Below are 26,850 nucleotides of genomic sequence, written 5' to 3'. Positions count from 1 at the left end.
GCTTCACATAAAACACATTATGACATGTATACAATTGAATAAATGATATAATAGTACAAAATGGATTAATATTACAAAATGGTAAAATGGTTAGTACAAAGGAGTTAATATCATATGTACAGTAAAATTACACCATTTATCAAGCTGAACGACACTTCACTGGAGACACACACAAACCATAATATAAAAAATTAGGACACAAGTCCTGACAGGTCATATAGAGCTAAAAGTTTCAGTTGAGTTTATTATTTTCATATAAAAGGAAAACATAGACATTCATTGGCAGGCAAAGCAAAAACAATGATGACCCCTCAAATGGGCTAGACATTTTCTAATAATATCATGACGTATGTAAAGTATCTCCAGTCTCTTCTGGGAGCTTCTTTAAATTCAATTTTCCAAAACTACAATACAAAATCAAGAAATACAATTATATATTACTGCAGCAATATTAAATGTACAGAAATTATGACAGCTTGTTATCAGTCCCTGTTCCCATGACAGCTTGTTATCAATCCTTGTTTATAGGTGGTGCTACTTTATGTAAAAAGAAACTAAACACTTATATACAAGTATTCATAGAATATCTTCCATGCATCCTATTCAAGTGACTACTTAACGTGTTTGGAAACTACAGCAAACTGAAAATGAACTTTCACAAGGGCAAACCATGGTGAGAGCAGGTATCATTCATTTGAAATAACACATTCAGACTACTGTCAGTGCAAAAAGATCTAAGTAAGTACATTTAACTGATGCTTTTGCTTGTTTCTTCGCTCATTCATTTATTTAGCTAAACTAACATTTTTACCTGTTAAAGATAGTAATAAATATTGCAGTTCATACGTAAGATTAAAATGTGAGCCGAGAGTGCATAAACACAACCAGCAGAGTCACACACTAGGAAACACAGGAGCTGCACTGCTGTTCATTAGATCTGAGACAACAGCTGTGGGTTACAGATGCACTTCTATGGAGGGTGGCACAGCCATGTAGCAGTCCAGCTGCTAATGGGGGTTAGCTTAAGGCTGCCACATATTACATGGAAAGAGACAGGAAGACTTAATGAAGGAAGCTGATCATGGCTGCTCACAGAAGAATGTATGGGAGGTCAGCATTACTGCATGATGTGTGCATTTTTTGTCCTCCACAAAGTATGATTATTTTGGTATTTGTGGCACATTTGAAGAACTGTACAAGTGTGAGAAATTTATTTTCAAAAGTAGTCCACTGCAGCACTATTTTTTAATTTTTCTAATTTTTCTGTGATAACCCATCTGGACAGTGTAAATGTAGCCAACTGCTGATTATAAGGCAAAATATTTTTTTTCCACTTGTTGTGATAGTAAGCACCTACTGTGTCGAGGCCTGGTGGGCAGTAACACGCTTACATATTATAAGCACGAACGTTTACTTACCCGAATACCTAAACGTTGACACATATTCCGCAAACCACAAATACACCGAACGCCCTAAACCGCGAAATTCAAAAAGTCGAACAGTCATAGTTGTCTCACCCCCACCCGCTACATACTACCTACCCAAACAAAATAAATAAACCACATACATACATTAAACAAAACCCTACTTCCAACACTACACTAAACCCCACATACACAACTATCTATGCACTCTCCTTAATCCCTCCCTAACCCTAAGGTCCGTAACTACTGCACACTTCCCCTACAGACATACACCCAAATAAAATAAATAACACACATACATACAGTTAAAAAAAATCCTACTTCTAACACTACATTAAATCTAACATACATTACCATGTATTCACTTACCTTAACCCACACCCTAACCCTACCGTCCGTAACTATCGCACACTTACTTTATGGAGCTATACAGCAGAAGGGCCAACCATGACAATTTGACATTTCCGATTTCGCTCTTCTGGATGATCGATGTTTTCATGGTTTAATGAAGACATGTCAACATTTACGTATTTGGGTAAGTAAATGTTCATGCTTATAATATGAACCCCAGTAACACATTGCTGTCTACAGAAGCAGTGACATGAAGCCAGTACATGGCACAATATATTCATTAAACTGTCTGCTGCAGTGTTGACAGCTGAAGTCTACAGCTAATACAGAAACAAGGACAGCCAGTATATCATCGTTGTGTGAAACAGTGTCAGTGACGTAAAGCAGCAATGATTTGTTTAGCTTTATATCAGTTTAAGGGCAGCCCTGGGGCTCAGAAGATGCAGCCCTGACCAGTGCACTAGAGACCCAGGTTGAATTTCTAGTCCTGCCTTTGGAGGAGCCAGCTAAGGGGTTGAAAAAGAGCAGCATTTTGCCAGCTTGCCTATCCCAGGTCAGGGGTGGGGAGGATTCTGTGGTTGATACTGTCACTGTCTTGCTTGGTGAGGACAAGGAGAGGAAACAACATCCACCAGCAGATATCTGAGATATCCAATGGGATCATTATACACCTTGTGATGAAAATGGGTTTGGGGGAGGGCATAAACCAAAACAACTGTGTTCTTGGCAACAGTATGACTCTGCATGGGGATGCCTTGTTCTTCTCTCCTATCCCAAATATAAGATCAAGTTTGTGAAACAGTTAAACATATGTTACACTTTTAATACTTTAGAGTGGATGCTTATTTAACTTTCTGCTACTGTGTTCATGATATAGAGTGCAGTGATTACACTACTACTCTGTAAAATAGTGTTTTATTGTAACACTGGCTTGTTCATTATCTTCACAGTCAAAGATAAATATCTGTGATAAAAAAGTATATTTAAGGCAGGTTCAGAGAGTGGTTAGTAGGATAACTGACTATGGCTAGTGCATAATCATTTCATTGCTGTATATAAAAGAGTATAGCAGATGCCACATCATATCATTCCAGAAGAGATAACACATTTCATTTCATTTTTTTATGTCGTTCACCTTCCTGAAATAGAAATTACAGAGCATATCATACAACTGAAAAGTCATTACATGAACACATTACTATAAAATAGAAAATATAAAGGTTTAAATACAAAATGCATGCAAAGCCCAAGTCAGCCTGAATCACCCCCAGATGAGGATATCATCCATACTCCTGTATTTATTATAATGCTATATCCCACATATTTTTAATAGGTGTCCCTTACCTAGTATTCTAATTCTAATGTCTATGCAATTTGAAATACATCTGCCCGTAACAAAGCCCTTTTTGAAACTTTCATAGATCTTGGACTTAGAATAATAAGTAATTAAGTCTCATTCCATGTTAGGTCAAACTATATTATAAAGTCAAGAAATCTTAACGCTTTCAATGAAGGTGATCATTCCTTAGGGAAAAACAAATGTGACATCAGGAATATATAAGGCTTTAAACATAGTATTTATGGTCCTTTGTCTGACTGCAGTAGAGATGACACTAATCAAATTTGTATAAATATTTAAAAAATGATTTGAAAATAATTCTATAACATCTTTATTATTTGGTGAAACACGTGTATTTATACTTCTTTTCAGAGAAAAGATTAACATGTTGACAGTCAATGGGAAAGCTGTAAATGAAATGTATTTCAAAACTGAAAAGCAAATATAGCCACATTAAAGGATAATCTCAATTATTGTATTTCTTTGGGTAAAAACAAATGAATTACTCTGAGATACAGCAGTTTATTGTGTATCCCTTAATCAGAAGTCAAAACATCTCAGTAAGGACATGGCATACTTTTGTAGCAATATAATAACAATAGTAATAATAATATCCATTTATTAACCAGTTAGCACCACTGGATACAAAGTCCCTTTTCAGGGGTCAGCTAGGAAAGCTCTCTGTTTAAGTGACATACTCAAGGTTAAAAAGTAGGCAAATGAAGGCTAAGGGAATGAAAGCCTGTACTATGGGAATCAAACCCTGTACTACATGAACTGTACCTCACAGCCTTAACCCTCTGTACCAACTGCCAGACGCACAGTGTACTGTATTGAAACTTACTGTTTCACAAATGCAGTACCGCAGTTTAATTTGCTGGAACTGGAAACGTGGGGGGGGGGGGAGTGGAGTTCAAGCTTATTTTAAACATTTTGCCTTTTCTCAGAGTCAATGCAACCTCAGAGTTATTATATATATATATATATATATATATATATATATATATATATATAAAGATGGGGGGGTGCTGATTTTTATATGCTATTCTAAACATTTTCTTGAGGGCTGTGGAATCACCAGTCTTTTTATCGAAAATGAATGTTGCAGTTGATTTAACTGTAATGTGTTTTATTGTAGGAGATGGTAGTGCACTTTCAGGGGATTTGTCCTCCTGTTCTTAATTGTAGTATGACTATGGAAATGGTATATATAATTTAGGGGATATGGGGGGGCAAGTATCCCACTTGAGAGGTATAGAGAGTTTGCCTTCCTGTAAAAAAATTGTTTTCTTTTTTTTCCCCTTTTTTTATTAGGATTTTTGAGTTATGCTTTTTGGAACTAGATTTTCAGAAAATCTTAAGTTAACTATGTTATCACAACGTTTAGCAATTGTTTAAACTTGTGATCAGTGGTGTCAGACATTTCATTTATTGTTATTCACATTATGACTAAGCACAATGTGAATAAACCTAGTAAATTCAAAGTCTTCATGTGAAATGAGTTCACAAAAAACAAAATCTGGAGCCACTCAGTAGAGGAATTCACCAGGATGGAACAAAACGTACTGGAAAGAGGTCTGACGTTTATCCCACAGAAAAGAAGCAACATTGCACAGACTCTTACTGACCTGAAAATGTTTACCAGAAAGATCAACCTAAAAATATTTTTTCTGATAAAGAACCACCTGATAACCCAGCTCAAAAGCAACAGTGGAAACGACCCAGTATTTCTGTACTCCCCTCACCCTACACTCACAGCCTTTGAAAGAAAATGTGAAGTAGACATCAGGAAAATACTTAAGAAACTCACAAGAAAAAGATTATACAACTTAAGTAAAGATGAATGGAGAGCATTAAAATCCTTGAGCACTGACCCATCACAAAGGATAATGAAGGCTGATAAGGGTGCAGATATTCTAGTGACTGACACAATGAGCTACAACTGCAAAATTGAAGGAATGCTGAACAACCAACGTTTCTTGAACCATGCAACCTCTGTCGAGCAAAGAACAAATATGAGGACCTCCTACCTGAATTTCAAAATATGAATGAAAACAGCCTAATTAGCGAAAGAATACTGGATTTTATTACTGTGTTGCATCCAAGGATTCTGAATTTCTTTGGGATTCCAAAGCCACATAAAAATAAAAACATCCTGGACCCCCCATACAGACCAGTAATTGCCAATGGGGGGGTGCATCACAGAACCTTTATCAATATTTCTGGAGGTAATAATCAGACCACTTACAAGGAACAACAGCTCCTTTGTACTTGATATGGGCGATTTCCTCAAGAAAATCAAGGAGATCCCTGTAACACCTGAATCATGTCTGGTCACGATATGCGTGGAAGCCCTATATACCGTACTTCTGCATGAGTACTGTATCAGGGCCATGATTAAATCCATGCAACTACAAGATTCAGAACACCATTTCCTGAATGAAACAACAGAAAGGCTCCTAAAAGAACTACTGGAAAACAACAAATGCAATTTTAACAAGAAATACTACAGACAGAAAAAAGTAATGCCATGGGTGGCACAGTGGCACCAAGCCTCGCCAACATAGCCCTGGGAAAAATGAGAAAGGGACCACATATACAACTTATCCTATTTTAAACAGAGGGGGTGTTACTTATGTTATATTGATGACATTTTTATTATTTGGAATGGATCAGAAACTGATTTGTCAGCTTTCTTCATACAGACAGACTTCAGGCAATGAGCAAACTTGGATCTGCAATATATAACATTAAGTATCCTGTTTTTTGCTTATTTTTACGATTTATTTATAGCACTTTTATTGTCTACTGCATACTTTTCTAGCTAGTTTCACTGTATGTCAGGGTATTAACTGAAAATTGTCTACATTTATTAAGCATCTGTTTGGGTTTGTTTGTTCTGATTTCGTGCTAAGGAGTGTATCATATAACTTGTTTCCAGTTAAAAGCTTTCTCTAGAGTCTCCTTGCTCCTTTATCTGTTTTAAAACTTTCATTTAGAGGCTCACTGCTGCTTTTCTGCTGTGATAAACATTTTTGCAGTTTTGTTTCCCATTCTCCCTCCCTATTGGTATCCTGTTCTTATACTTGGTGGCTTTGCAGTTGCCTGCCCCTACTGTAAATTTGATCTGGGACACTCCTCCCAGTCTAGCGTCATTACCTCATTCTACCTAATACAGGGTGAACATTTGGGAAGGCCAACCCACTGAGTTTCTGCTCCTCCTTTCTCCCTTTCCACTTTACAAAAAAAAAAAATTCTAAGCTTGTTTCCTGCCTTTCCTGTAAGTAGTCTAGTCCAGATGCAGATTTGCTGTATCCAGGACTGTTTGTAAGCTTTGGAGACCCCAAGCCTTTCTGTGTTGGAGGGAAGCCTTTTAGCTTAATTTTGTTTTTTAGAACTAGCCAGTTTTTTTAGTTTCAGCACTCAAATCTGTTTCTTTGAGCTGAGCATTTGTTCAGAACTTGTTGTAAGCACTAAATAAGCTCAAATTACTACAGCACACAACTTTCCTCACTTGTCTAGCGAAAAACAGTTTTTAGTACTTAATAAATAAGCACCTATCCAGGCATGTCTAAGGTTCAGCTCCCAGTGTTTTCTCTTGTCTACCTAATGAATCTGGGCATCTTGGGGCAATGCAGCAATTGCCTCATGTACACAGACAACCTTCTCCTCCTACCACCCAACACTACAACCTGTGAGAGATGCATTTTATAGCCAAACTGGAAGCAAAGATCTCTTCACCCAAGACTGGACTAGACAGTTAAGAGGAGAAGGTAAACACTTGCACCACACCACACTCATCACATAGTCCTTCAAAACCTACACCAATAAAACACAGACATAGAAACACAAAACACACGCCTACATTCGCGGAGCCTCTCAATAAAAATCTGCCCAAGCAACAGGGACCTCCAAAGCAGAAACGCAAGCAACCTCCACCCCCCAACACAATCCAAATGACACATAGCCCACAAACTCAGTGTGCCACTCAACCACAGCCCATAAGGCATAACAACATACCCAACACTCTAGTCATAGGTGACTCTATAGTTAGGCACACTGATGTTCCACTCACCAGGCTAAACAAGGAGAAAGTTACTGTCAGCTGCCTGTTGGGTGCCAGGATCCACCACATAATGCATGCACTCAGGTCACTCCACAACAAGTACAAATATGACTCTGTCATTGTCCATGTTGGTGTGAATGACCTGAGATGTACCTCCCTGGACTACATGAAAAGAGACATGGAGGAGGTGTCCGATCTTGTAGCCCAGGCAGGTATGACCCTAGCCCTGAGTAGCATCCTGCCATCACCTAGAATGATACCACAGTACAAGGACAAAATGATTGACTTCAACAATTGGCTAAACTTCTGGTGTCATTCTAAGGGGATCCAGTATCTGTCTGCCTGGAATGACATGATTGACAAACCACAATGCTTTGCCAGAGATGGCCTGCATCTGTCGCCCTTGGGATTCCGGATACTGCCAAAAGCTCTTGCCACCCCTATAGTGCCTTTTTTAGGCAAGGTTCAAATGACAAATTCACCACTGTAACAGGTACAAGCAAGCAAAATCTGAGGGTAATGCTACTCAATGCTAGAAGTCTAAACCTCAAAGTGTACTCACTTGAGGCACTCCTTAAAATGGAGAACATCGACATCTGTGCAGTGACAGAGACCTGGTTCAAGGCTCCAGAGAGCACCCCTGCATTACCAGGCTATAATATATACCACACCTTTTGGCCACATAATCTGGACTGAAACACTAAAGTGGAGGCGTGTTCATATTCATTAAGGATATCCACACCTCCAGGCTAGTTGCTCAGCATAATGTATCTGAGATTATCCAAGTGCAACTAACTCTGGGCAAGCCCGCAATCTAAATTGTAGCTTGCTACAGATCCCCCACCATGCCCCAGGATTCCCACTCCTTATTTCTTGATACACTGGAAAATATTAAGGTACAACCTAACACCTAATAATAGGTGATTTTAACTACCCCACCATTAACTGGGAAAACTACTCATGTACCAACTCTTGTGCACAACGTTTTTTGGAATTCATAAATTCAAATGCCTTGGCTCAACTTATCCACACCCCCACCAGAGGCAGCAATATCCTAGACCTGGTCATTACCAACATGGGCAACCGGTGTTCTACAACAGGGGTCAATTCCTTGTTGGTCAGATTCGACCACAAGGTAATCACCCTAGACATCCACATCCTGCCCCCACCCCCCATTAGGGAAACCACCGTAAAAAATTTCTCCAAAGCCAACTTCACACTTCTTAAGACAGAAGTGGCAAACTTCACAACACCCATGCTGATGGACAATAGAGGTACGACTGCTGAATCCTACACAAATGCACATTATAAGCACTTACACAAGTGCATAGATTGTGCAATCCCTAACAGAACCAAGATGCTATCCTCCAAAAAAATGAAGCCAATCTGCTGTTCCCCTGCTATAAACAAACTCTACAACAGAAGAAAGAAACTGTTGCAAAAAAGAGTAAAATCCCATGATTGGAGGAACTCCCTGGTCAGCCTCAGTAAGAAGCTGAGATGCCTCATAAAATCCTCCAAACTAGTTACTAAAACAAAATTGCCACTGATTCTAAAGACAACCACAAAGCATTCTATAGCTATGTCAAAAATCTCAATGGAAACACTCAGATCTGCTCTGAGTTACAGTACAATGGCACTAAACATACAGAACCAACTGATATTGCCAACATCCTGGCAGATAGGTTCAGTGCTAACTTTACCCGCCTCTCATCCCCTAAAGGGCCCATCTCTATACCAGAAGAATGCTAAGTTCCTGAAATCATGGCTGCACAGGTAAAAAAACACACTCTCCAAAGCCAAGAACACAGCATTCATGGGAACTGACAACATCCCAGGCTGCGTACTACACAAACTACAGAAGGAACTGGCACCCCCATCTAAGTACCATGTTCAATCATAGCCTCACCTCAGGCTTTCTGCCTACTGAATGGTGCACAGCTATGGTTATCCCACTCCACAAAGGGGGAGCCACCATGGACCCCAGGAACTACCACCCCATTAGTCTGACAAGCCTGGTCTGCAAAACTATGGAACGCATCATTATGGAACTTATAAACAATGACATTGGTAATCTTCAAACTCTGGACCCCACCCAGTTCAGGTTTGTAAAAGGCAGATCATGTCTCCTAAACCTGATAGACTTCTTTGAAGTGGTCACCAAAGCCGTAGATGAGGATAAGGTGGTTCACGCAGTCTATCTAGATCTCGCCAAGGCTTTCAACACCATCCTCCACTCTGGAATTATAGATAAACTCACTAAACTAGGTATAAATCCCTATGTCACAAGATGGGTAGCCAACTGGCTCACTGACAGAACCCACACTGTGAAAGTAGCAAACTCCAAATCCAGCTTCAGACCAGTGACAGGTGGAGTACCACAGGGTTCAATACTTGGTCCTCTCCTGCTTGGTATCTACTTCTCTGAAGTACAGGCTAACACAGAAGGTTTTTGGCTAACGAAGTTCACAGATGACTGCAAACTAGGAGCCATAATCAAAACTCCTAATGATGTGGACATTCTACAAAAGGGCCTCACTGAGACAGATGTCTGGTGTCAAAGCCATGGCCTCAAGCTCAATGCCAAAAAGTGCACTGTCATCCCTTTTGGTAAAAACTCTGTACCCATGAACTTGCACATAGGCAGTAGTCTACTTAACACTGAAAGTGTGATAAAAGACCTTGGGACACAGGTGGACAGTAGTCTCTTCTTTGATAATCACATTGCCACAGTAGTCAGGAAATCCTTCTATGTGGCACACCTCATCCCAAAAGGTTTCTCATCTAGATAAAAAGAGGTCATTGTTCCCCCTCTACTCATCACTCAATAGACCCATTATAGAGTGCAACGCCCCTTTTGGTATGTACCTCACAAGACATCAACAACAACTGGAAAGGCTGCAGAAATACCTCACAAAGAGGATTACCAGCCTCAAACAGATATCCGATGCAGACCGTCTCAAAAAACTCTAGCTTTACACCGTCGCATATCGCCTACTCAGAGGCAATCTCTGCCTAACATACAAAGCTATGTCAAACCTAGAGCTGTTGGACGTGCTCCACTTAAAGAAATCCCAATCCCGCTGAGCTAAACGGTCTAGGGACCTAAACCTTGTCACCACAATAAACAGAACATGCTGGAGGGACAGATTCCTGTCCCAGAGACTTCCCATACACTGGAACAAACTACCTATCTTTATCAAACAAAGCTCCTCATCAGCACTCTTCAAAAAAAATCTTGATGATTGGATGGGAGATAGGAAATTCACCCCGGGGATCACTTCTGTGGTTCTGCTCGACAGGGCTACAGGAAAATAATTTTTTTGGGTGGCGAAAGCCAGGATACCTTTTAGCTAGGCTTATATAGGCCCTAGGGCCAATAGCCTAGTACATACCTATGAACCTATGAGCATTGATAGCTCAACAAGTTTCTTGAAATTCACACACAAGTATGATAAAATCAAAGCAGTATTCCTTGTTTTCACAATCACCAAAAGTAATGTGTTGTCAAACAACCTATACAGAAAACCAGTGAGGGCAAACCTATTTTTTGCATAAACAGAGTATGCATCCACTTATCACCAACAATTATGTTATCAAGTCCCAGGGCATCAGAATGGCGAGAGTGTCCAAAGAAGACTCAGATTTTATTAAAAACATCCTAGACCTGGAAAGGGGCTTCTTAGCTCATAATTACAGTGCTCCTTCATCAACAAAATCTTAGACCCGATCATGGAAGCAACACTGGAAGACCCAAATTCCCAGATAACAAAGTAAATGGCCACACAAGAACAAGGAAGGAACCTTAGAGACTACCTAGAAAACAAAAATAAATCAGAAACAACAGACACACCAGAGGAACCAAAGGCACCTTCGGATGTAGACCTCCAGATTGTTCATACTGCCCCTTCATGAGCTACAAAAACAGTTTTCAGTGCTCAAACTCTAACCTCTACTACTGTAACAAAGGACATCACAACTGCTCCACAAAATGAGTTTACTGTGCCCAGTGCTCAAAGTGTGACTGCTTCTATGTATGGAAAACCATTAATAAACTTAAGGCATGGATTGCGAGACATAGGCTCATAGGTTCATAGGTGTGTACTAGGCTAATGGCCCTGGAGTCTTTACAAGCCTAGCCCATAGGACCCTAGCATCGTGCCACCCGACCTTAGTTCCCAGTGCCTCTGTTGAGTAAAGCCACTGGAATGATCCATGGGGTGAATTTTCTATTTCCCATCCACTCATCAAGATTTCTCTTGAAGAGGGCCAGTGAGGTGCTCTGCTTGACATGTATGGGAAGTCTATTCCATAGCATGAGCAGTCTCTGGGTTACGGGTTCATAGGTTGGTACTAGGCTATTGTCCCTAGGGCCTATATAAGTCTAGCCATAACAATTCCCTGGCGATTTCTTCCCACATTATTTACTTTCCTGGACCCCTGTTTAGCAGGTGACTGACGTGATCCCTGGGGTGAATTTCCTTTCTCCCATCCAATCATCAAGGTTTCTTTTGAAGTGGGCCAAAGAGGCACTCTGCTTGACATGTATGGGCAGTCTATTGCAGAGTCTGGGGAGTCTCTGGGTCAGGAACCTATCCCTCCAGCATGTTTTGTTTATTGTGATGACAAGGTTTAGATCCCTGGAGCTTGTGGCTCTGAGGGATTAGGATTTCTTTAAGTGTAGCATGTCCAACAGCTCTGGGTTTGACATAGCCTTGTATGTTAAGCAGAGATCGCCTCTGAGTAGATGATATGCGACAAAGTATAGCTGGAGTTTTTTAAGGTGGTCAGCATAGGGCATCTGCTTTAGGCCTGTGATTCTTTTAGTGAGGTATTTCTGCAGCCTTTCCAGTTGTTGCAGATGTCTTGAGAGGTACATACCAAATGGGGCATTGTATTCTATAATGGGTCTAATGAGGGATGAGTACAGTGGGACAATGACCTCCTTTTTTCTGGATGAAAAGCCCTTAGTGATGAGGTCTGCCACACAGAAGGATTTCCTGACTGTTGTGGTGATGTGGTTATCAAAGGTGAGACCACTGTCCATCTGTGTCCCTAAGTCTCTTATCACACTTTCGGTGTTTAGTGTACTGCCACCTATGTGGTAATTCATGGGTACATGTTTTTTCCCAAAGGGGATAACTATACATTTCATGGCATTGAGCTTGAGCCCATGGCTCTGGCACCAAGCATCTGTTTCTGTAAGGCCCTTTTGTAGAATATTCACATCATTTGGAGATTCAATAATGACTCCCAGTTTGCAGTCATCTGTGAAATTTGTTAGCCAGAGTTCCTTAGTGCTGGCCTGTACTTCAGAGAAGTAGATGCCAAACAAGAGCTGTCCCAGGACTGAACCCTGAGGTACTCCACTTGTCACTTGTCTGGAGCTGGATTTGGAGTCAGCTACTTTTACAGTCTGGGTTCTGTCAGTAAGCCAGTTGGCAACCCATTGGGTGAAGTAAGGATTAATGCCCAGCTTAGTAAGTTTATCTATGATTCCAGAGTGGGGGATGGTGTCAAAGGCCTTGGCAAGGTGTAGATAGGCTGTGTGGACCACCTTACCCTTGTCCACGGCTCTGGAGACTGATTCGAATATGTCAATCAGGTTCAGGAGACAAGATTGGCCCTTCACAAACCCAAACTGGGTGGGGTCCAGTGTTTGAAGGTTGCCAATGTCTTTGTTTATAAGTTCCATGATAATACGCTCCATGGCCTTGCAGATCAGGGTTTTCAGACTGATGGGACGGTAGTTCCTGGGATCCAAGGTGTATCCCCCCTTGTGGAGTGGGATAACTGTAGCTGTGTGCCACTCAGTGGGCACAAAGCCTGAGGTGAGGCTATGATTAAACATGACATTTAGGTGAGGCACCAGTTCATTTTGTAGTTCATGTAGTACACAGCCCTGGATGTCATCTGGTCCCATGGATGCTGTATTCTTAGCTTTGGACAGTGCATTTTTTACCTGTGTAGCTGTTGTTACCAGAATTTGGCAATCTTCCGGTATTGAGATGGGCCATTTAGGGGTTGAGAGGGGGAGTGAAGTTGGCACTGAATCGATCTGCCAGGATATTGGCAATATCCTTGGGATCAGTATCTTTAATGCCATTCTGTTGTAGCTCAGAGCAGATCTGAGCATTGCCATTTAGATTCTTGACATAGTTATAGAATGCCTTGTGTTGTCTTTGGAATCTTTGGCAATTTTATTTTTGTAACTAGCTTTAGAGGATTTTATGAGGGATCTCAGCTTCTTACTGAGGCTGGTAAGGAAGTTTTTTGCATCCTGGGATTTTCCTCTTTTCTGCAACAGTTTCTTCCTTTTGTTGTAAAGTTTGTTTATGGCAGAGGACCACCAGATTGCCTTCCTTTTTTGGAGGAGAGCATCTTGGTTCTATTTGGGATGGCACAATTTATACATGAGTGGATGTGCTCATACAGTGCCTTAGTGTAGGATTCAGCAGTCGAACTTTCAGTTCCCGAGTAAAACAAAAAGCAGACCAGTTCAGTGAAAGGTCCCGTTTATTGAACTAGTTGAAAATAATTGGACTAGTTGAAAATAAACTGATACACAAATTCTACTAAGCGCTTTCACCCACTCTCCATACTGGGCATCATCAGAGTATAATTTAATTAAAAATGTCTTCCTTAAATAAATAAAAATCACAACGTCCTAATGTTAAAACCAATAAAAAACTTAAAACAATCATATATGCAAATTACCTACATAAAATAGCTACATAGAATCGAACTCCTTACAATGTAGTAACAGTAACTGTTCCCGTCTGCATGGGTGTCATGAAGTTTGTCACTTCTGACTTGAGTAGCATGAAGTTGGCTTTGGAGAAGTTTTTTTATGGAGGTTTTCTTACTGGGGGGGGGGGATGTGGATGTTAAGGGTGATTAGCTTATGGTCAGACCTGACCAACAAGGGGGTGACCATAGGTGTGGAGCATCGATTTCCCATGTCGGTAATGACCAGGTCTAGGCTATTGGAGCCCCTGGTGGGACTATGGATTAGTTGATCCAGGGCGTTGGAATTTATGAACCTGTCCAGTCAGCATGTTCGGTTGATTGTGGTAATGAGGTTGAGGTCTCTGGAGCGTGTGGTGTGGAGGGATTGGAATTGCTTTATATGTAGCATTTCTAACAAAGCTGGGTTAGACATGCTTTGTAAGTCAAGCAGAGATTGCATCTAAGTAGGCGATATGAGACAGAGAATAGTTTTTTGAGTTTTTTGAGACTGTCCATTTAGGAAAAATGCTTAAGGCCTAGGATCCTCTTTGTGAGGTATATCTGACCGCTATTAAACATAAGGTTGTTACATATCTGACCGCTATTAAACATAAGGTTGTTACAATCACCCTGGTCAAACACAGCATCAGCTCTGAGGGTCACGACCATTTCAAGTTTCATGTACTTGATAAAATGGACTATTAAGAACTCCGAGGGAACTTTTATGATAAACTGGAAAAGGAGCTAGAGTGGCAGCTCAAGCTCAAAGCCAACAAACCTCTGGGTCTGAATGCCCAGTTTTTCATACAGAGTGTTCTCCACTTTAAGAAACTACATCATCATGCCTATTATTAACTACCAGTCTGACTCAGGGATTGATAATTAAAATTCTGCCTTACTAACAGCTTACTATAAGCTCTGGTTTCCTCAGTGATTTATTATTTGGTATTGTGAGTCTTTTGATTTCTTGATTTCTTGTTTTTTGCATGTTTTATGTTTTTTGTTTTCTCAGGGACCCTACTTCACTCACAGACAGATCTGAAGAAGCAGTAGTGAAAGCGTTGATCCAGTACCTACCCAGTACTGGAACCCAGACACCTCACTGATCAACCTTTTTATGAATGGTGCTTACCTTCTTACTATCCAAAACATAATGTGGCTTTTTAATGTTGCATGCTTTGAACACAATGTAGTTTGTTTCTAATGCATGCATTTCTCAATTTAAATCAGATATAGTTCTTTAAACAAGATGTAGTTTTGTCCATCTTGTATTCTAGTTTATTTTTAGGTAAGGTAAAGAATTTTTTGGTAAGGTAAAGAATTGTCTTCCAACTTATCTGGAATTCCCCAAGTGTTTAGGGAGGTGTCAGCTGAGGCCTTTTAATCTTTTCAAAGATGGCTGATGGGCCATTAGAACAGTAGGTCTGGCACTAAAATTCGGGAGAGGCAAGGGGTTATTTCTAATGCAGACATTCTCCCGCCAGTATCACTCCATACATACAGTGTGTTTAATTTTTTTCTTTAAGAATGCATAGCTCCTCTGGATTTTCTGGCTTTGCAGCTCTGCATTTTTAGCATAATGATTGCAGCAAAATGTATTTTACCCCTTGGTCTTTTGGTATATTTGCCAGTTTTTGCACAAAATCCTGGGGGCTCTTACCACATCCGTACTGTGCTTCTTGACAGTGACGGATGGCCCAATATGTATGTATCATATAGCCATGCTTAAAATTATAATTAAAATTATTATATATTTTTATGGATGCTTTAAGAGTTCTCAAGCTAGACTTTCATAGGCTCACTTAAACCCCTTTTTTCTGCACTGTTTAATTACTTTCATTAGTTTCATTTTTAGTTTTATCTTATTTTGTTTCCTTCACTTCAGGTCCCCCCCTTGTGTGTTTTTAATTTGGGCCTCTTTGGCTTGGTCTTCCTCACAATCTCCATGATGCGTGTCATCTGTTCTTTTTTTCTTCACTTGATTTTCTTTTACAACCTCCATCACCACAACTTTACTATACCCCTCCCCTCTCTTGCATCTGCTCCAATTAGTCCTCAGGTTGGCCTTCCTGCCACAAACTGATTGACATCACTAATTGATAACCCCTTCCCATGAATTACATAATTTTTTAACCGAGTAAAGCACCAGTATTTTTCGCATGCATTGGTTGGAAGAAACTATTGGCTTTGACATCACATAAAAGCACAGCCATTGGACATCCCTATTTTACCATCTATTGGCCCTTATTATCACATGGGTATGCTGCCATTGGACTTGTGATTCTTTTCCTTTATTGGCTTTTACTAATGCATTGGCGAGCTGCCATTGGCCTGTCAAGTCTTTTTCTGTATTGGTTAAAGACAGATCATACTGATCCCTTCCATTGGCTAGCCTAACATAATTCACAATAGGCTGATAACCTCCCTGACTTATCCCCCATTAATGCAATTTTACCAGAATCACGTGCATATTGGAAACTCTCATGCTCGATGAACTCTGGAGCCATCCGGCCAAATAGAATTACAGACTGGACAGGACCGACTTTGTTTCAACAGCCAATGACATTAATGTTACAATCTAATTACAGCCAATCCTTTTGCTTATTTTCAACCCCCTACATCATGGATTGCATGGTGAATGACAACTATGAGTATTTAAATAAGTAGTGTTTTGTGTGTGTGTGTGTGTGTGTGTGTGTGTGTGTGTGTGTGTGTGTGTGTGTGTGCGTATGTGTATATATATATATATATATATATATATATATGGGTCTATATGACTTGGTTGACAGTTCATATGATCGACTATTTATTTGGTCGACAGTTCATTTGATCGACAAGCATTTTAGGTGGAGAGCTTCGCCCCCCCACACCCCCCCTAACTATATATATCAACTCCAGGGTCACACAACATTGGGGAAGGGGGCAAATGCTTGTCGATCAAATGAACTGTCGACCAAATAAACAGTCGATCATATGAACTGTCAACCAAGTCATATAGACCCATATATATATATATATATATATATATATCTACATATATATATATATATATATATATATATATATATATATATATATATATATATATACATACACACACACACACACACACACACACATATATATACGCATATATAAATGTGTAAAAATATTGTGTAATTATTTGGAAAACATTGGCCTGCTTATCTGTTAATAAAGGACGTACATGTTATATCGATTGTTTGCTCTCTGATTTAAAGTAGTCACCGAGGTAACTTTCATAATCTATGTTTATTAACATTGAAGTTTTGAGTTTTTAATTCATTCTACGAATGGTTCTAGCAGTTTTACAAAAATCTGAAAATGACAGTTAAGCTCATTGTTTTGTTACAGATGGGTTCATTTTGAATTCATACATCATGATCAACTAAAGAATACCAAAAGAGATTCACTGCTTGGGCTTTTGCATGACTTCAAGTTCTGATTATATATTTAGTGTTGAGTGACCCTGGTCACTTGACTACTTGATAAGCAATTGCTCTGACCAACTCCTGTTCCTGAGAGTGTTAAGTGCTAAAAGTCTGCAATTAAGGGAATAACAATGCATTGAAGTATAAATGGTCTTACTTGCAACCTGCATACTTTCTACAGCAGCCTGTTTTAAACTGGTTTGGTCTGTGATTTGGTAGGCATTGGTCCTTCAGATTAAATAATGACTCCTATAACTAGATGAGAAAATATATAGTTACCATAACAGCAGCAGAATGCTGGGAAAGCCATTCTGACAAAGGATCTAGCCATTGCTGGCATCTAGAGGCTATGCCCAGAAACAACACAGAAGGCAAAGGAGAGTTCTGAGGCTGTTAAAGTTATTAAAATATTTGATTTGTATTCATCATTATTAGAATTAGGTAATGCAGGCATGTTAAGATTGTTACTGATATTCCAGCAAAATAATTTCATAGCAGATACAGTAGACTATAAAGTTATTTTTCTTATAACAAGACTGAAATTTCTGTTTGTGGCAGGCACAACTTTTTTTTCTGATGCAAGACTCACTGCAGTGGATGGAAAACTGTACTTAGAGAAGCAGAGCTCATTTTATCTTTTGAAAACAAAGCACTAAGCATATTCTGATGAGGTCACAAATATGTCTGTCAGGAGTGTATTACATATAATTAAATATATTACATTTTAATTCTCTGTTAATTTGATCATTGCATAAAATCACTAGACACAAATACATTTTAATGAGTGAGCACAGAGCATTGCCTCGTTAAATGACTTGCTCAATGTCACACATACCTCTCAATCTCCCAGCTCAAGAAATCTGAACAAAGACACAAAAATAGGGACAGATTTTAAATACCGCTCTTATAAGCTTAGGAAGTTGCTACAGGATTTATTTTAGCATGCATTTTCCTGAAGGATATGAAGTCTGAAACTCAAATGTAGGTCATCATTTAGTGACTTCAACCTCCAATGATTTTCCAGAAAAAGAAAGATATTATGAGGAGCAGACCAAAAATGAGGTAAAAATCTGGACTTTCTGTGAAAAAACTGGACAGTTGAGAGGTATGGTGTCATACAGTATGCAACTGAAAACCAAGAGAGTTGAACCCCTGGCTACAGAATTAACAACACATAGCCTACTAAATTTATAGTGGAATGCTGAGTATATTTTATATATATATATATATATATATATATATATATATATATATATATATATATATATATATATTTATATTTCCTTGAATGCATGCATGATAGTAATATTACTGAAGCGAGAATATTTTACCCTAGTGAACTGACTGATTCTAAGCCTAACAGACAACTGTGAAGCATAAATTATTAACATTATTTACTTACTGCACTAACATACTAGACCAGTGACTGACTACTTCTGCTTCAGCAGACCTGTAGTGGGTAGAACTAAACTCATAAGCCCAGAAACCAAATGCAGCCTACCAAACAGCTTTTAAGTCATAACTGACTTCAAATATATTCTTTCAAGTATTAAGCTATTTCTTCTACTACTATGTTTAGTCAAGACTTGAAAGGTATTTTCTTTAATGTTTCATATTAAACAAGAGTGTAACCCTTAAACCACACACTCTGTCTGCTTTACTGACATGTGCAAGTCCTGCTACCTCCAGTAGGAAGGACAATAAAGCTGCAACAAAAAGAATCATGCTATACGAGATAGGAGTAAAAAACCCATGAAAAAGACCAAGGAACTGATGAGAATGCACACTGTTACGTGGAGCATTATGTTATAAAAAGTAATTCATGTGAGTCTATTTCCCAATGTTTTAAATTGTTTTCTGCATCAATGCAAATGAAATGAGTTTAAGGCACATAGTTTTACTCAGCACATATGTCATGATTCAAGTCTAAAAATAATAATGTTGTAATCACTAGCAAATTTGAATAAATAACTCTAAGCAGCTTGTTAATGAATTTCAGCCAAAAGAGATTATACCCTGACCTCTTCACAAACTATGGAAAGAAAGTAACCAAGACTTTTGAATCAGACACCAGCAGATAAGCAAAGAATTACAGAAAACCATGATCTCATGAAAAAAGACTTCTTTGATAATCTGCAGTTAAGACAGCTAGATGCCATGACTGTAGGACATCTACCCAGCCTGCAGAGAACTAGAATCAATTAGTATCCCAGGCTTTAGAGGTCTGCCTTGGGTTTTGGAAGGTAAGAGTGAGTGGTTAGAGCCTGACTATCTTTTCCGGGGTAGGAGCACAATATAAAGAGTCATGACAGTAATCCTGAGGAGAGCCCAAGGGGATGCTGAAGGCAGGGTACAAAACATATTAACATCAGAATGAAACAGATCATGAATGCAATGTGAGATCATTCACATCCTGCTGTTCAGACTAGTGTATCTCAGTTTTGGCAACAAGGGGTACAGTGAAGGTGTGTTCTTAAAATTTTGTAAAAACTAATGACATATTGTTGCATCTCGTTGCTGCTTTTAACTACGAGAAGCAAATGGGTAAAGGAGAAAATGAAGTATGACTGGTTTCCTAATGTCAGTGGGGCTAGGCTAAAACTCTGTAGTGACGTGTGTGTATGTATAAAATGTATCTTTTGTAATGGTTGGCGTGTTTACCTTACAGACACAGGGTGCAGGGTTTGACTCTCACATGGGGTAATTGGCTAGGATTAAAATGGCCCACAAGCGCAGTTAGCCTAATGCTCATCTATGAACCTATAGCTCATCTCTTGGGCTATAGACAGGACATAAGTGCCTAAAATAAGTGATTAATAGGTTAGATGGTTACAATGCTACAAACAAGCAAAGTTAAAGAATGGTCAGAAAATGCAAATCTGAGAGAATAAATGTCCAAGCATTAATGTTTACTGACATAAGATGTTAATACATTTGTGCTGTCCTGCTCCAATCAGTGACAATATCTCAGCAGATATCACAAAGGGAGAAGAATCAACTTTAAGCTATTAAAATTAAAATATGAAGTAGATTGCAGTTAGAATAAAATTAACTAACATAATGCATTTTGTGCAGTTTTCTATAGTATTAACATTACTTCTAACCATAACTGGCCTGTAGACTCACATGTAATAATTAAGATGAATTATTATCCGAGTATGGCACACATCTCATGGAATATTGTTGTTCTTAAGGCAAATGGACTGTATACCATGTAACTGTTCACATGCATCAACTTATGACTAGCACTGGTGAAACTCCCATTGCAGGATTTGGAAACTGCAACTGGAGTTGCTTCTGTGGATAAAGTATGAAACAGTGAAAAATGATTAATGGATAATGTTTGCCGGTGATTGTTGCAACGTCTTTTAGTAATGATATGTACTGGAAGTAAGAAGAGTCCTTCAGGTTCTTTAAATACATAAAGGATGGAAATGTTTCTTCTTCTATGCATTATGTAATTGTTCTAGGTATAGAAGTTTAAGCAAGTTTAAAGGTATTTTTAGAAACTGAGTAAAAAAGATTCTGTGTAATACATATAACTACTCTGAGTACAAGGTGTCACAGTTGTGTTCCTTCATGGAGTATACTGGTAAAACAGAAACACATACTGATGACTTTCACAGGAAAAAAAAATTCATTTTCCTTCAAAATACCTGCAGAAATGTGGAATACTGGAAAAGGAATATCCCATGCTACTCAGGTCTTTAATATAATCTTAAGAAATCTGGTGATATAAATTCCAAGAATTGGTATAGATTAAGAGACTAAAGCTATCACAGAAAAACAGAGCAACGTAAACAGTGAACATGATGAAGTAGGTCAAATGCTCTGTAAACATGTTAGATACAAATCTGTTTATCAGTGCGCCTGTAAGTGTAACATTGCAGTTAAACAGAATTTATTCAAGTGAACAACATCTTTATCTTTAATATGGACCTCCTCCTTCTCATAACTAAAGAGGCTAGTATTGAAATAGTGGTAGAAGTGCCCACTCTGAATATTATTCAAGCATTTCTCTCTTCAACAGAATGCAGTCTGATCTCAAGACTAGTTTACATACAAACACACAACAATACCAAAAATAATACTAAAATAATGAAGAAAAAAACAGCACAACTTAAGACACTTCATCAGAAAAAATTTAACTGAAAAACCTTAGGAGGTAAAATCCATTGAGTTGGGTGTTAACCCTGAAATTCAAGGGTAATGCTGATAGAATTCTCTAATATCTCACAACCTTTTTCCTGCTACTGTAGTACTGCCATCATTACCTGACCACTCTTGATGTATCCAAATATAAAATTATGTAAATAAATAGCTCACTGATAATCTGTTCAAGTGGCTTTTGGAAGTGGGATACCACAGCTTTGCTAACCTACAGTGCTAAATAAAAGTGTGTTCTTCTTAGACAATAAGTAACTATGTGTAAAAAAAAAATAAAAAACAGCAGCCACGAGATCTTAAAAGTAAGTAAATAAAAGAAACAACCGAGCTTGTGTTCATGGAATTTAAAAGAAGGAAAAGTTTTTGGGGAAAAAGTTGCAAATGTATTTAAAATCAGATGTTTAAATGAAGTAAGCATGGACATGATAACACATGCTAAATACCAGACAAATGATAGATGGGGAATATTTTAAATAAGTATGGATAAGAAATCATATAGTACATTTTAGACTAATTTTTAAAATGAGAAAATAATTTTGTTTGTAAGTTTATATTTCTATGGAAAAGAAGATACAAAGGTGTATTTGTATTTGACTGGAGTAATAAAATAGATTTGTTTATCTATTTATTTATTTATTTGAAATTTGTTGACCAGGTTAGTCCAACTGGGAATATGTCCTTTTTTCAGCAGAGGTCTCAGTAGAAAAGTTCCAAAAGATACATACTTGATAAAATATGATAAAAGTAATTAAGTAGCAAAAAGCAAAACAAACAAAAAAAAATAGTAATCACAGGCACTACTTACAGTTACATACATGTTCACAACTGAATTAAAACCGCATATTTGTAATAATTTTAGCATAACATGCAATTTCCATTTAGGGTAAGAGGGACTGAAATACAGCCATTTATGGCACAGGTGCTAGAATTAAATTAGAGTTTGGAAACAGATGTTGAGAAGAAGAAAAAGAAGAAAGGAAGAGGTAGATTTAAGTAGGGTCAGAGCAATAGCAAGACTAAAAATTTAAAAGGTGGTCTTTTAGAGTTTTTTGAAACAATTAGGGTTAGAAATTGATCTTAAGTATAGGGGCAGATTATTCCATGCCTTGGCAAATGAGTGATAGTAGAGAAGCTTGCAGGTGTGTTTTTTGGGATTGTAAATTTCCAGGAGGTATTGTTCAGAGCTGCGGAGTGTGCAATTAAGAGTATAGAGAAAGATGAGATCAGGTAGAGCAGGACAAAAGTTGGGTTGGAATAGAATGGAGTGCGTTAGATGTAGCTGAGGCAGAATGAATTGATGGCGAAATTCAAGCCACTGTAGGTTTTTTTAGAGATATGCAGTGGTTTGAGCAATTGGGTCTTGAGCAATAGAGTCGATTTGCTGCAACTCTGGCAATTTTATTAAATGTGAGCTCAAGCTTGCAAAAGAGATTGGCTTGAAGATCAGTAAGGATTGGGGCAGCATATAGTAGGGTAGGTAGTAGATAGGCTTGAGCAAGAGACAGTTTAGATTTGTTTGTGAGATTTTTTTTTTATTTCTATAGAGCAGAACAAGTTTTTGATGAGTCTTTTTGATGCAGTGTTGGAAATGTAGATCAAATGTTAACTGGCTATCTGTTATGACTCCTAATAGTTTAGTGTGTGATCCAACACTGATAGATGTGTTGTTGAGAGAAGAGATGGTGAAGGTAGATTTGAGGTGTAGGAGATATTTTGGGAGGAAGAGGAGTAGTTTAGTTTTTTAGGGTTGAGTAGGAGTTGGTTTAATGTTAGCCATTTTTCAACTGAGTGGAGTGATTCTTGGGTAAGAGTGAGGAGGTGGGGGAGATTGTCTGAGGAGGAAATTATTGTTGCGTCATCAGCATAATGTATTAAAGAGGAGTGTGAGCAGGAAGAATGTAGGTTGTTAATGAAAATGTTAAATAGTAGGGGTGCAATAATGGACCCTTGGGGAACCCCTGTTTGGACAGGAAAGAAGGGAGAGAGAGCAGAGAGCCATTTTACATACTGAAATCTGTTGGAGAGGTTGCTAGAGAACCAGTAGATAGCGGAGTTGGAGAGATTAAGGCTAGATAGTTTAGATACAAGTAGGTTTTGGGAGAGTGTCGAAGGCTTTCAAGAGGTCAAGGAATAGACGTGAGACTAATATGTTGTTATAACGAGATCTAGAGATTGCCTTTATAAAAGATATTGCTGATGTGGATGGGCTGTGGTTAGGGCAAAAGCTGTGTTGGGTAAGGGTTAGGAGATTTTCTTGTAAAAGATGATCTAGTAGCTGCTTGTGGATACACTTCTCGAGAATCTTAGACAGTGGAGACAGAATGGCTATAGGCCTGAACTGAGATGGGTCAGTGGACTTTCCTCCTTTATGTAAGGGTATAACATAGAATTTCTTTCAAATATCAGGAACTGTGGCTTCTTGAATTGATCTATTAATTAGTATGGAGATGGGATATGGAAATGAATTTGAAGCCATTTTAAGGAAAAGAGGAGGCAAGTTATCGGTTGAAGGGGAACAAGTTTCAAGTTTGCTGAGAAGTGATCTGATATAAGCTGTAAGAATGGGCTTAAGAGAGAAGGATGTTGTTTGGATAGAGGGTGAGGGGGGAATTGAAGGGCAGTTACTTGTGTCATTTTTAGTTAACTTTTGAATGGAGTCAATGAAGGAGGAGTTGAGAAGTGTAGCTGTGTCTAAAGCAGAGCTATTGCGGGATGGAGAAGGTGAATAGGACCTACCTGGATGTAAGAGTTTGTTAACTGCATTCCAGAACTGTTTGGAGTTAGAATGGGAGTTATTTTGTGGCTTTAGGTAAAAATTTCTTTTGTCTTGATTGATTTGTTTTTTAGTTAAATTTCAAAGTTGTCTGTAACATAGAAGATTGGAAGGGGATTAGTTTTTTTTCCATTTTTTCCAGGCAGTATTTCTTTTGCACATGAGGGAGTGAGTGCCTTGTGTTAACCAAGGGGCAAATTTTGATTAAATTCTAATTTTCCTGATGGGGGCTACAGAGACTAGAGTACTTAGAAAGATGGAGTTGAATTTTAGAGCACTTTCTTCTAAAGAGAGGTCATGGAGGAAGGACCAGTTAATTGAAGAGAAGATGTGGTTGAAGGTGAAAGAGTTCAAATTGGATAGCTTATGATAGTTGTTGTATTTGTGAGGTTTGCAAAGTTGGGGGACTGTCTTTGAATAGAAAAAAAGTAGATGGTCACTTAGGCTATCAGGCAGTATAATGGGGTTTTGGTAGGAAATGGACATCCAATCAAGTGTATTGTCTGTATTAAAGCATTTATTCAGGTGAGGGGGAGAAGTAATTAGTTGGGAGAAACCAAAGAGGTTAATACAGGAATTTGGAGAGTCTGAGGCTAGAGAAATCCAGTCAGTGTTAATGTCGCCTAATATAATAGCAGATAACTTGAGAGATCCAGGAGAGAAAGTATTCATGGGTAGGAATGTTGTTACCAGAGGGAATATAGATGTTAGCAATAACAATCTTTTTAAGGTTGTTCAATTTGCAGTTTACTATGAGGACTTCAGCAGGGTAGAAATATGGTATAGAGAATGATAGGGAATAGAGGGAGACCTGGTCAGAGTATAGAATAGCTATGCTCCCCCGCAATTTTTGTTTAGTCTACCTAGGGGGTAAGACTTCATTGTCAGATATGTGGGGATTTAGCCAGGTTTTGGCAAGGGTAAGAATATTAGGGGTGCAGAGAGAGATCCATGAATGTAGGTAAGTGACTTTGTTTAATATACTTTGAATGCTGAGAGATAGGAAAATTACGTTTTTGGAAGTTGAGGAGGAGTGTGTTTGAGAAGAGGAAAATTAGGGGGTGAGGGAGGGGGTATGGGATGAGAAGGGGAAGAGCAGCTGGTTTTGGGCGTAGATCACCTGAGAGTAATAATTTTAGTATATAGTCACCTCAGAGTAGCAATGTTAGTATAAGAGACTGTGAATGGTTGATGTTTATCAAATGGCACTTTAACTTTATTTTGGGAGGTAGAAAGGGATGTAGGAATAGTTTTATTTCGTATAGGTGAGTGTCACTGTGATTGAATAGAGCAGGAGTAATAAGGAAGGAGACAGCAGATGAGTAACTAGATTGTGGGTAGGTAAGTGTAGGGGCAGGGCTTATGTGTGTTAAGGGGTGATGATAGGAGGTAGATACAGAGAGAAGAAAGAGCAGGGTTGACGTGAGGAGAAGGTGTATCATGTTGTATGGTAAGTTAAAGGCAAGCACTGGGATAGTTTGAGAGATTAGTGCAACAAGATGACAAGGTTTATAATAGTGATGGGAAAAGGGAAAAGTTTATGTTAGGTAAGAATGTGGCCTGACTTAAGGAAGATTGTCTAAGCAAAGAGGAAGCTAGAGTAGATTGGAGGGTTTGGGAGGAAGCTGGAAGTGACAAGCGGAAGTGGTTTGGATGGATGGAATATAAGTGTAGAGTATGTGGGGGTGGGTGGGAATGGAGTAGGATAGGGGAGTGGAGTTAGCCAGAACGTAGCAAGGGTGAATGGAGCGGGTAGAATACATGCAGGAATTAATATTACCTGATTCGTTTGTTTGAGTAAACCAAAATGTCTCACATTACAGATTGTGTTTTTGTTATTGTTTGTTAAAGACAGTTTGCCATAGTACACTTTCTGAATGGGTGCGATAATTGCACGTTTAATGGATGGGATTAAATAGAAAGGGGAAATAGTTTTTCCTGCTTCCAACCCAGTGACAAGCTCATAGTTAGGTACACAGTGAGAGTATAACACTCTGTAGTTTTACAAGTTGAGGTGAACCTACATTACAATAGCAGCAATGTTTGCTGAACAAATTATTCTTGGTCCTGACCATTTCCATACTGCTTACAGTAATGGAGACTGCAGGGCTGGCCCTTCAGGTGGAGTTGCTGGCCTGATAAAAATGTGGACTTATGGGATAAGGCTACAACAGCAGCAATGCTTGCTGAACAGATTATTCTCAGTCCTGACCATTTCCAAACCGCTTACGGTAATGGAGACTCCAGGGCTGGCCCTTGAGGTGGAGTTGCTGGCCTGATAAAAATGTGGACTTTGGGGATATGACTACAACAGCAGCAATGCTTGCTGAACAGATTATTGTTTTGGTTCTGGCATAAATAAAGGTAAGAAAAGCAAACACTGATAATAAGAATATCAAAATATGTCTCTAAGTAAATGTGTAAACAAATACAAATAAAAGCTTTATATATATATATATATATATATATATATATATATATATATATATATATATATATATATATATATATATATATATATATATATATGGGTCTACTTTGTTTCATTGAAT

At 38.6% G+C, this 26,850-nt stretch overlaps 1 protein-coding gene across 2 annotated transcripts in view; it reads right to left on the bottom strand.

Annotated features, from left to right (window-relative positions):
* Positions 1–218: 218 nt before the first annotated feature.
* LOC122811452 (major histocompatibility complex class I-related gene protein-like) overlaps positions 219–26,850 on the bottom strand; it is a 685,432-nt gene continuing 658,800 nt past the window's right edge. For both annotated transcript variants that reach the window (XM_044083304.1, XM_044083303.1), the window contains exon 6: positions 219–404. In XM_044083304.1, the coding sequence (XP_043939239.1) occupies positions 391–404 (14 nt within the window). In that variant the 3' untranslated portion in view covers positions 219–390. The remainder of the gene's footprint in view (positions 405–26,850) is intronic.

The sequence above is a fragment of the Protopterus annectens genome, chromosome 9.part0, assembly GCF_019279795.1.
Source record: "Protopterus annectens isolate FY-2018-M chromosome 9.part0, PAN1.0, whole genome shotgun sequence".
NCBI classification, from domain to species: Eukaryota; Metazoa; Chordata; order Ceratodontiformes; family Protopteridae; genus Protopterus; species Protopterus annectens.
The sequence above is the reverse complement of the archived record's forward strand: the minus strand, read 5'-3'. Positions and strand labels throughout refer to the sequence as shown.